This window comes from Carassius carassius, chromosome 17 (assembly GCF_963082965.1).
Source record: "Carassius carassius chromosome 17, fCarCar2.1, whole genome shotgun sequence".
Lineage (NCBI taxonomy): Eukaryota > Metazoa > Chordata > Actinopteri > Cypriniformes > Cyprinidae > Carassius > Carassius carassius.
Genome location: NC_081771.1, coordinates 5,031,162 through 5,043,807, shown reverse-complemented (window position 1 = coordinate 5,043,807; position 12,646 = coordinate 5,031,162). Strand labels below are relative to the sequence as shown.

Below are 12,646 nucleotides of genomic sequence, written 5' to 3'. Positions count from 1 at the left end.
ACAATAATATTAATAATGCTAATCATTTATAAGCAAATACATTATTGTTTATTTGTAAAAATTGAATTTTTTTTTCGAAATCACTATCTGTGGGAATTGATTGTCGCAGATGTCAAAACGAGTTCAACTTATATTATGCAACTTATTTTACACTCTCTACCAAAAATTATGCTAAATGGGTCTGCAACCAATTTCTGGACCCTTTTGTTAAGCATTATTAATTCCATATGCAATGCAACCGTGTGAGTACAGCTCTATTGCTGTAAATACTTGTACTACAATACAGAAGATGTCAATTAAAATGTGTGTTCATCTCGCTACAAGAGGCCATAAGGGAGACATGATGATAAAGTGCAGTTCTCAGCTCTCAAGCACACTTGGCAGTAGATACAGAGGACAAAAAAACATGTTCAGTTTGGATTCATTATTTGTGTTTGTTTAGGCACATTCAAGGAGTTTTCAAGGAGAGACTAAATGCAATCTGTTATTTGTAATGTATATTCTTACAGAATATTGACTGTGCCAAGCTTGTCTAACTTCATATAAAAATGTCCCTAATTTAAAGTATTATTCACTGAAAACCATGACATGAGTTTATGAAAAAAGCAGAGACGACTGTAGAGGTGCTGGATTCATTCTCATCTCTGTTGAATTGTTCTTTTGGGTATATATTTTTAATTTAATTGACTGATTAAGCTAGCAAGACAGGTTTGAATGATTGTTTTAGATCATTTGTTTGTTTAGACCATTAGACAGATCTAATGAGTGTTATACTCACTGTACAATTTCAGTGTTCTTTATACAAAGCTATCATACAGTGTCAGAAGACTTGGAATAAATCTTTCATTATATTTTAATAGTAGTTTTGAAAGCCTTGAAAAGGAGATCATACAGGTTTTAAACAACAAAAGGTTAAACAAATTATGACACTCTTAATTTTGCTGCAATCGTGGCCATCATATCAGCCTACATTTTATTCTTCGAGTAAAATAATTGAGCTTAAAATTTTAATTTCAGTTTGTTCCCTTTTCATTGTCTTGTGGTAGAGTTTATATTACTTTATATCGCTTTAATTGTTCCCTAACCTAAGGTGCAACCCTACCTTCCATGCAGTAACACAACTGTTTTGTTCCCTTTGTTTTTATCTGCAGATCAAGTGACAGTATCTTGGGATTCGGCTTTCTGCTTCAGAACTAGCCTGAATCTTCTCTGATCTCTTGGCACTTTGCGGTGCAGAGTGGGCTTGCTGGTTGGTCTGTGCTTTTGGTTGCCCATCTGTCATTTCATCCTGGGTTAGCAGCCTGAGCTCTGCCCCAGGGAGGGGAGGGAGGCCATGGAGGTTCCTCTAGTCAATTTTGAGAACCTGGATGACATCGGAATCAACCTGGGAGACCCAAGTGACTCGGGATATCCGAACTCTCCCACCTCAGATACCCCGGAACCAAACCAGGGGACCCGTGGCATAAACTCACCCACACACTCACCTCAGAGAGGAAGACAGCCGAGGCACTCGCTGGCCTCTCCACCAACACTGAGCAAGAAAGGAACATCAAGCTGTAACAGCCTGATCTCCAACTGGAAGGTTCTGATGAACAGCGAGGGCAGTCCCAATGAGGCTCTCCTAGGAAAAGTAGCCAAGGATTGTTGTGAGGACTACTTTGCTGAAAAGGAGAAATTTGAGGAGGGCGAACAAAAAGTGGTTATCAATGTCTCAGGGATGATGTACGAAACAACACTTAAAACTTTGAATCAGTTCCCAGATACCTTGCTGGGAGACCCCATGAGGAGGATTGACTACTTTGACCACATGAGGAACGAGTATTTCTTTGACCGCAACCGCCCCAGCTTCGATGGAATCTTGTATTTCTATCAGTCTGGAGGCAAAATTCGGAGGCCAGCAAACGTGCCATTGGATGTATTTGCAGATGAGATAGTGTTCTATCGACTGGGGCATGAGGTCATGGAACAGTTCAGGGAGGATGAAGGTTTCATCAAAGACCCTGAGCCTCAACTCCCAACCAGTGAGATTCACCGTCAATTTTGGCTGCTCTTTGAGTACCCAGAGAGCTCCAGTGCTGCCAGGTCAGTGGCCTTAGTGTCTGTTTTTGTCATTACTATATCTATTTGTATCTTCTGCCTGGAGACGCTTCCGGAATTCCGCGATGAGCGTGAATTTACACCTGCATTTGTCAACTTAACCCGTGACGCCAACGGCACACTTCTGTCCCCTACTCCTCATCCTAAGGCCATGCTCTCTGTCTTTACTGACCCTTTCTTTGTGGTGGAGACCATCTGCATCGTTTGGTTCTGTTTTGAGCTTGTAGTACGTTTCATAGTGTGCCCCAGCAAGAGCGAGTTCTTTAGCAATATCATGAATGTCATTGACATTGTGTCCATTATGCCCTACTTCATTACTGTCATAACAGAACTAATGGCCACCCAAGAGGAAGACCCCACCGCCAACCAGAACATGTCTCTGGCCACACTACGTGTCATCCGATTAGTGCGTGTCTTCAGGATTTTCAAGCTTTCTCGCCATTCCAAGGGCCTCCAGATTCTAGGCCAAACCCTGAAGGCCAGCATGAGGGAGCTAGGCTTGCTTATTTTCTTCCTCTTCATAGGCGTCATCCTCTTCTCCAGTGCCATTTACTTTGCTGAGGTTGACGAACCTGATACTCAGTTCGTGAGCATCCCGGAAGGATTCTGGTGGGCTGTGGTCACAATGACGACAGTCGGCTACGGCGACATGTGCCCTATCACTTTGGGGGGAAAGATGGTTGGGATCCTCTGTGCCATCGCTGGTGTGCTGACCATTGCACTTCCTGTTCCTGTCATCGTCTCCAACTTCAACTACTTCTACCATCGTGAAACGGAGCAAGCGGAGAAACAGATGATTGACGCTGCTGCTGAGGCTGCTGCAAATCAGAAAAGCAGTTCTGAAGAGAAGTATGAAAGCAATTACTCGCTGGACCAGAGCAATGGGAACTGGCAGACAGGGAAAAATGGCATTCCATAAGGATTGGTATAGTTCACATGACTAGCAATAATGACTGTACAACAATGCACTTAGAAACTCTTGTTTTTATGGTTTGACAACTGCTTAATTAAGAGTTCTACATATGTACCTAATGCTATGCATATACAAACAGTACCTTTACAAAACATGCTGTTTCAAAGGGAGACCTCAAACAGGACGCTGTTTTAGCCAAAGGCTGCTAAAAACACCTTTGATGGATGACTATAACCTCAGAAGCACTATCTACTAAAAGGAAGCAAAAGATATTGTAAGGGACATCCCTTTAAGGCTTTACAGTACTACAAACTGAAATGCACTGAACAGAAAAAGGAATATGAAACTCGGGAAGACAAAAAAAGTACTCATGTCATCATTTCGAGACAAACGGCTGCGTTTGACTGAGGTCAAAACAAGCATTTAATTAATCGCGATTAAGTGCCTGTGTTGCCGAGTCCCTCAAATTAATGCCGAGGAATCATGAATCTGCACTCTGAGCATCCACCCAGCACCACCTTTTGCTGATGTTGTCGTTCCTTTAGAGTTTTGCACTGACATCACCTTTTGTCCCTGCTGCTTGTAAAAGAAAAAGCTTATGCCAAACTGTTATCCATCCTTCAATGTCACTGAATGTCTCCTCTAACAGCCCTGGTAGTTGTTATACATAATCAGGCCCATTTGGAATTTAAATACAGTATCCTACGCATGCAAGTATGTTATATTTGGATGACCCGCCATTCTGTGGCAGCATCTGCTTGCTGCTCGTCCCACATTTTCTTCTGGTGTTTCTATTCTTGTCAACATACACACAGAATGAGACGCTAGAACTCTATCTTTAGGGTGAGATTTGTTTTCGTATTTCTATGCTGAGTGAGTTCAAGTTTTGGTACACACCTTTGCTTGGCCATTCCATTCAGTTCGTTTTACGTCATATCTTCTCTTTTGTTTGACCGACTGTATATGAGCATTGACAATAGCTAGTAGGATGCACTCACTTCTTTACATACAGATTAATTGGCCTACTATCAGCCTTACTCATTATGCACATGGATATGTATGGCTGGAAAACGCACAAGAATTTAAGCATGGATTTATATGAGTTACCCACTTAAAACAATACTTATCTGTCAAACTGTGGACATATATATATAAAAAAAAACTTTTAACTTTAATTTAGGTTGGTTCTGTTGGTGGAGTAATAAGTGTTATTTTTCCATCTCACTAGTTTATGCTGACTTGACAAGCCAATGAAAGCAGAGAGCATGTTCACACAGAGAATGTACTGTAATAGTTAAACCAATTAATGATTAGCCACTTCAAAAGATGGAAAGGTTTGCAGCAAATGTATCAACTAATCCAGCCTAACAAGTTACTTGTAAATGTTTGCAACATCAGGAAATTTCTTGTGGATTTATCTTATAAACAGAACAGGGAGAATCATTATCTTACAAGCATTTTAATAACATTCATTAGTATATGAAAGAAATTACACAAAGTTTTTTCATGCAATATGCACACATGTCTGTGTGTCTTTGTCCAGGATTTTAATAGATGATATGTTTTATTTCACTTATAAGATATTATTGTCTTTCAGAGGAGTATGATTTCTTTCTTTGAAATAAGAGTAAGATGTGTTATGGTCATCACATGACATCATTTTTCATTGATTTCATTATGCTTACAGAAATCTGTTTCCATAACTTGAGGTTTCTTTATTGTAAGGAATTCCCTTTTATGAGAGAATATTTCATGCTTTATTTGCAATAAAAATACTGCACATTTGCATGTTTTTGTAAAAAGCAAAGTTGAGAAAAAAAATTGAGAGAGAAAAAATATGTTTCCAAAGCAAATTTTGATTGTAGCATTTCAGCACTGACTAAAGCAAAGCAATACAGCACTTTTACAGGGAAGCTAAAATAAGTTTTCCAGTAAGCTTGAAAATGAACTTATGCCAGCAGGTAACATTGCATTTTTTTAGACACTTAATGTATAACTGTAATATAGATCTTAAAATGCTTTTTATCATGCTGTTGTAAATTTTAAAAGATGCATGTAAACACTGAGATTAAAGAATTTGTTAAAATGACCATGCTTTGACTAGAGGTAGAAAAAATATATTTAAATCATCCCTCTATTGCGTCAATGGAAAAATCTGAAGTATATTCCCTTGTGCATGCATTTTATGTCATAGTATGGTGTAATATCAATAGTAATATTGAAAGTCATTGTTCAAAAAATCCTGAGAGTTCTATATTGATTTCTTACAATTATCCCACTGACGAAGGTGATAATGCCAGTGTTATGTGATCATTATGGCATTTAGCATCTCATGAATGTATGCTATTGCTGTATGATATATTTTGATTGTTTAAGCACTATATTTTAGTCATGATATTCTGAGTGCCTTTTATTAAATATATATTCAATTTATTGGCTCCAGCTTTGTGTGATTTGACAAGGACACATACATTCTCATTGTATGATTATGGAGACTCAATACAAAATAAAATATGCTTACTGTAAAAAAAAAAGTTAAACAAAAATCTCCATAAAATAAAACATTAGACAGAAAAGTTGGTGCGTTGAAAACATTTGCTCCTGTTTTTAATTCATTGCACTTTTGCAATATATAAGATGTAACTTTTTAAGCCAATAATACACCACCCAAAAACACTGTGCTCAGCACAGCTACATGTAACATACATTCAATGTAGCTTGGGTCAATTTTTCTTGATTATTTTTTCCCAGAAAAAGACAAGCTGTCATTACAGGCTATTCTTCTCATCTGTGGTTTTGCAGTATTGTTATTCATAAATCATGATATCAACTCTTAGTATCTGAAAGGGTGATGGTGTGTGGTTCATTAGGTTTTAATACAGTATTAGAGAGGTTAAAAAGTTCATCTCAGGTCAATGGGACAGGTGAGCTACCATGATTTGTTGGCACGACCTGTGGAGTTTTTCAGGGAAGGAAGACTAAACAGTGCAAGATCCACAATGAGAGCACATTAATCTTTAAGGTCATTTTGTTTGTGTATGTGTGCATGCATTAATGTTTCAAAGCTCACCGTCTATGTGGACCGGGTTGTTAGTGGATATGTAAAGTAAAATGGTCATTCCTCAATCTCAATACCTTTCCTCACTTTCATCAACTGATCTGAATTACCATCTTAAAATCAAATTTTTTGGCTTGAATATTTGGTTTGATCACTAAATCCTTACCAAATACTTTTGTCCCAAAAAATACCAATTTTGCTTTCCATATATATCTGTTTATTCAGTTGAGCTGTGATTTAAAATATACACTGAAAAAATGGTGTAGAAACAATTCCCACTCACTCTAAAAAATTATAGTAAAATTCAAAAGTACTAGAACTTTAAGAGTATCTACTTGTAAAAATATTCTAATAATACCTGTTCTGTTTAAAGGATTTTTTCACCCAAAAATTTAATTTAGCCCATGTTTTACTCACCCTCAAGGCATCCTAGGGTGATGAAAAATATCCATGTTTAAAATGTTATAAACACCTTTCTCTCACTTCCACTGTGCAAGCCGTTCCAGATGGATGACCACTGCCATTCTAAAGTTTGGAAGAGCAAGGACCATTTTTAATAAAACTCTTGTATTGATTGGATTATTCTGAAAGAAGAAAGTCATATACACTATATATGCCTTGAGGGTAAGTAAAGCATAGGCAAATTTTATTTTTTGGGTGAACTAACCCTTTAAAGCTTCAAAAAATCTAATTGTACATCAAAATATTTACACATCTTAAAAGTTTTTAAAGAGAACCTGAATTTGGAATGAATTAATTATATTAATACACCCTAACTATTTGAATTGCATTCAATCAGCATTTGTTCTGATTGCTTTGCCTGTACGGTTATTTCAAGACATGAATGATTTCAGTCAGTGTCCAGTTGAGATACTAAAATATTGAGCAGTGAGACAGCAAAGTAACCAAATACTGAACTATGTACAGTATATAGTATGTAAGAGAATGCTGTTACGTGTTTTGTGGTTGTGTAAGAGGAATGCTAGGTATTATATGACTGTCATTTGAGTGGTGTCATTTCTGAAGTTTGATATCGCAATATTTGTTTGTCATAATAAAAATATAGTTAGGTGTATTTTTAGGCATCTGAGAACACAAGGTTTCCAAGCAAAGCAATCAAATAGTTTGATAATATATTTTCATATAAGTTAATTTAAGTAAAGAGTTTTATGCAAATGGTCAAACTAGAAAATGAAATTGTGAAACAAATCCTTTGTAGAAAGAAAATAGTGGAAAATAGTTTTTCAATTAAACATACTTAAAATAAATATTAAAAACTCCTCAGCAGTTACACTGGTCACACAACAGTCCGGACTAGGTGCCTAATGATGTGTGTTAATTTTATCTGCTTTTATCTCTAGAGCCCGACCCTACGCTGATAACCACTGGTAGGACCAATTAGGAGATTGGGGAAAGAAAAATCACACAAAGCACGCAAAGGCCTTCATACCCTGGAGATACCCTCGATCTCATATATACTTAACTGGTCAGGTGCATGGTAAGGTCAAACAGGTATGGAGAGAGATGCGGTTATAAACAATTAATGACCAGCCATTTTGTTCTAGTCTTGCACTGTTTAGACCGTTCAGGTCTCTCTAGCTCTGTGGCTGGAAAACTTTACTAGCAAGTTAAGGCTGGGTAAGACTGATTACATCTACAACAGGCAGAAAGTGAAAGAAACTGACCCCTATAACCCGAGCGTGGCTCGATTTGTACTTTCACGCAATCCTGATTACTGCGGTAACTTTAGTATGCAGACCAGATGATATTTGAGGTAATTGCAGGTTTAATCAAAGAAAGGTGACACTTACTAATTTGGGTATTATAGTTACTTACAAGCATTTTCACTTGAGATTTTAATTCATGCCAAAGTCATTGGTTCAATTCCCATACTTTCAGGAAAAAGCATACAGAATTGTCACTTGGGCGGTAGCCTTTCAAAAAGCACTAATGTGTACACTTTAGGTACAAATATGTACCATTTAGGGTAGTAAAAATGCACGATCCTAATAACAGCTTTGTACCTTGCATGTATCTATATTTTGAATGCGCTATATAAAACTGTATTGCAATACTTTTTCTTAGACATATTTAGTCATGCTACATTAAACATCCAGGTTAATACTTACAGGTGCATCTCAATAAAGTAGAATGTTGTGGAAAAGTTCATTTATTTAAGTAATTCCACTCAAATTGACTGAAGTAGTTTAAGTCTTTGGTTCTTTTAATTGTGATGATTTTGGCTCACATTTAATAAAAACCCACCAATTCAATGGCATGGTGACATGCAAATCAGCTAATCAACTCAATACACCTGCAAAGGTGTCAGGGTTTTGCACTTTCACTCTGTTTGTTTTGTTTCTTGTGTCAGCACATGGCCTTGTTAATTGTTTTCTCGGCCATGTGCTCCTTTAGCCCATCCTCCTTGTTTCCTTCCTACCACACCCTCTTGTTAACCTGGTTAGTATACAGTTCCTTCTAAAAAAATGTGCATATTTTGATAAAGTTCATTATTTTCCATAATGTAATGATACAAATTAAACTTTCATATATTTTAGATTCATTGCACACCAACTGAAATATTTCAAGTCTTTTATTGTTTTAATACTGATGATTTTGGCATACAGCTCATGAAAACCCAAAATGCCTGTCTCAAAAAATTAGCATATTTCATCTGACCAATAAAAGAAAAGTGTTTTTAATACAAAGAAAGTCAACCTTCAAATAATTATGTTCAGTTATGCACTCAATACTTGGTCGGGAACCCTTTTGCAGAAATGACTGCTTCAATGCGGCGTGGCATGGAGGCAATCAGCCTGTGGCACTGCTGAGGTGTTATGGAGGCCCAGGATGCTTTGATAGTGGCCTTAAGCTCATCCAGAGTGTTGGGTCTTGCGTCTCTCAACTTTCTCTTCACAATATCCCACAGATTCTCTATGGGGTTCAGGTCAGGAGAGTTGGCATGCCAATTGAGCACAGTAATACCATGGTCAGTAAACCATTTACCAGTGGTTTTGGCACTGTGAGCAGGTGCCAGGTCGTGCTGAAAAATGAAATCTTCATGTCCATAAAGCTTTTCAGCAGATGGAAGCATGAAGTGCTCCAAAATCTCCTGATAACTAGCTGCATTGACCCTAGACCACCCCAGACCATCACTGACTGTGGGTACTTGACACTGGACTTCAGGCATTTTGGCATTTCCTTCTCCCCAGTCTTCCTCCAGACTCTGGCACCTTGATTTCCGAATGACATGCAAAATTTGTCCAAAAGTCCAGTGCTGCTTCTCTGTAGCCCAGGTAGCGCTTCTGCCGCTGTTTCTGGTTCAAAAGTGGCTTGACCTGGGGAATGCGGCACCTGTAGTCCATTTCCTGCACACGCCTGTGCACGGTGGCTCTGAATGTTTCTACTCCAGACTCAGTCCACTGCTTCCGCAGGTCCCCCAAGGTCTGGAATCTGTCCTTCTCCACAATCTTCCTCAGGGTCCGGTCACCTCTTCTCGTTGTGCAGCGTTTTTTGCCACACTTTTTCCTTCCCACAGACTTCCCACTGAGGTGCCTTGATACTGATGGTGCCATGATCTTTCTGTGTCTTACCCTCTTGCTTGAGGGTGTCAATGATGGCCTTCTGGTCGGCAGTCTTACCCATGATTGCGGTTTTGAGTAATGAACCAGGCTGGGAGTTTTTAAAAGCCTCAGGAATCTTTTGCAGGTGTTTAGAGTTAATTAGTTGATTCAGATGATTAGGTTAATAGCTTGTTTAGAGAACCTTTTCATGATATGCTAATTTTTTGAGATAGGAATTTTGGGTTTTCATGAGCTGTATGCCAAAATCATCAGTATTAAAACAATAAAAGACCTGAAATATTTAAGTTGGTGTGCAATGAATCTAAAATATATGAAAGATTGATTTTTATCATTACATTATGGAAAATAATGAACTTTATCACAATATGCTAATTTTTTTAGAAGGACCTGTATTTGCGTTCACCTGGCCCTCATGTATTTACCTCCCTACTTATAGTGCCCATTACCCTTTTGTGTTTGCTGGTTCGTGGTCATTCTCACCCCTTCTGTCACCCTCATCTCTGTCTGTGGATATGGCTAAGCTTTTGTCCATGTCTCCCTCCCTCCCTCCCTCCCTCCCTGCCTGCCTGCCTGGTTGGTCTTGTGCCCTTGTTTTGTCTGGTCCTGTGTAGCTCCAAGTTCTTGTCTTGCTCCTTGTTTTAGCAATTTGTTTGTTCTTGCTTTTATTTGGAATATTTAGTTTTTCTAGTACTGGTTCTTGGTTTGGTTTGATATTCTTTAAGTTGGTTAAATTAGTAATCATTTCCTTCTTATTGTTACTTTACTTTTTATTGGGTCGTTGGTTTCTATTTTCCTTTTGTCTTGGGTTTAACTTGTGTTTCTGTGGAGCGTTGTCTTGTGTCAGAGTTCCTGATCTGTTCCTGTGTGTCCTGCCTCTGGTTCTACCTGCCTGGCTCGTGTCTGCTTCAGAGTTGGTGGTCATCAAGTATCTGAGCTCTGCTTTATGATGCCTTGTGTGGTCTTTTCCATCAGCTTGGTTTTGCAGCCCCCTCTGTTGCCATGGCATTCTTCCGGTAGATGTCTGAAGCTGTCCCAGTGGCCTTCCCTAACTGTTTCTCTTTACTGCGTTCCTGTTGTGGTATCTATTATGCACTTCACTACCCTCTTGTATCAGTCTGTTGTCAATAAACCCTTGTTGTCTCACACTGCAATTGGGTTCTCCTTCCAAATCCCTGACAAAAAGTTTCCTGAGCTTTCAAAATGGTCTCTCAGTTTGGTTCACTAGACTACACAATCATGGTGAAGACTGCTGATCTGACAGATGTCCACAAGACAATTATTGACACCCTTCACAAGGAGGGTAAGCCACAAACATTCATTGCCATAGAAGCAAGAGTACACAGAGAGCTGTATCCAAGCATGTTAAAAGAAAGTTGAGGAAGGAAAAAGTGTGGACGAAAAAGATGCACAACCAACCGAGAGAACTGAAGCCTTATAAGGATTGTCAAGCAAAATCGATTCAAGAATTTGAGTGAACTTCACAAGGAATGGACTGAGGCCGGGGTCAAGGCATCAAGAGCCACAACACACAGACGTGTCAAGGAATTTGGCTACAGTTGTCGTATTCTTCTTGTTAAGCCACTCCTGAACCACTGACAATGTCAGAGGCATCTTACCTGGGCTAAGGAGAAGAAGAAATGGACTGTTGCCCAGTGGTCCAAAGTCCTCTTTTCAGATGAGAGCAAGTTTTGTATTTCATTTGGAAACCAAGGTCCTAGAATCTGGAGGAAGGATGGAGAAGCTCATAGCCCAAGTTGCTTGAAGTCCAGTTTTAAGTTTCCACAGTCTGTGTTGATTTGGGGTGCAATTTCATCTGCTGGTGTTGGCCCATTGTGTTTTTTTAAACCAAAGTCACTGCACCCTGTTTACCAAGAAATTTTGGAGCATGTCATGCTTCCTTCTGCTGACCAACTTTTTGAAGATGCGGATTTCATCTACCCACACTGCCAAAAGCACCAAAAGTTGGTTAAATGACCATGGTGTTGGTGTGCTTGACTGGCCAGCAAACTCACCAGACCTGAACCCCATAGAGAATCTATGGCGTATTGTCAAGAGGAAAATGAGAAACAAGAGACCAAAAAATGCAGATGAGCTGAAAGCCAGTGACAAAGAAACCTCGGCTTTCATACCACCTCAGCAGTGCCACAAACTGATCACTTCCATGCCACGCCGAATAGAGGGAGTAATTAAAGCAAAAGGAGCCACTACCAAGTGCTGAGTAAATGTACAGTAAATGAACATACTTTCCAGAATGCCAACAATTCACAAAATGTTTTTATTATTATTGGTCTTACGAAGTATTCTAATTGGTTGAGATCTTGAATTGGTGGGTTTTTGTTAAATGATCCAAAATCATCACAATTAAAAGAACCAACGGCTTAAAACTACTTCAGCCTGTGTGCATTGAATTTATTTAATACACGAGTATCACAATTTGAGTTGAATTACTGAAATAAATTAACTTTTTTTTTAATATTCTCTACCTGTGTTCACCAGCTTAACGTGCTGTTCTCTCTTCATCTTTAGCTGTAAAACAGATAATGAATGTTACTCATCCCATGAGGGGATTTCCCCTGTTGCTTCATATCTGTCCCTCCAACTCTCTATTACCCAGCTTTGTTACACCCTCTTCATTATTTACATGATGTTTTGGTCTCACTCAATAATTCAAAATAGTCACATGATGGTGTAATAACTGCAGTGAAGTTCAGAATAAAATAAATATTATATTATTACTATGATGACACTCTCATGGTTGACTTGACAGTGACCTGAAGAAAGACATGCATATGAAAAAATAATAAGAACAAATGGGTGAAAAAATGGTGAAAAACATTTTTTTTTAAATGGCTAATGAACTTTCCGTTATGCATTCATACCCATTTAAACCTAACCTTCCCACATAATTTGCCACTTACCAACATACACAAGCACTGCCTTCAAAGATATTGAATGTTTTTTAGTGGTTTTTAATTTTTGCATCATTAAGGTGTA

The 12,646-nt window shown here is 38.5% G+C and overlaps 1 protein-coding gene across 1 annotated transcript; it reads left to right on the top strand.

Annotated features, from left to right (window-relative positions):
* Window positions 1–1,155: 1,155 nt before the first annotated feature.
* On the top strand, window positions 1,156–5,599 carry LOC132160828 (potassium voltage-gated channel subfamily A member 10). Its single transcript, XM_059570532.1, has one exon. The coding sequence runs from the start codon at window positions 1,334–1,336 to the stop codon at window positions 3,014–3,016; it is 1,683 nt and encodes a 560-aa protein (XP_059426515.1). The 5' UTR covers window positions 1,156–1,333; the 3' UTR covers window positions 3,017–5,599.
* Window positions 5,600–12,646: the final 7,047 nt, after the last annotated feature.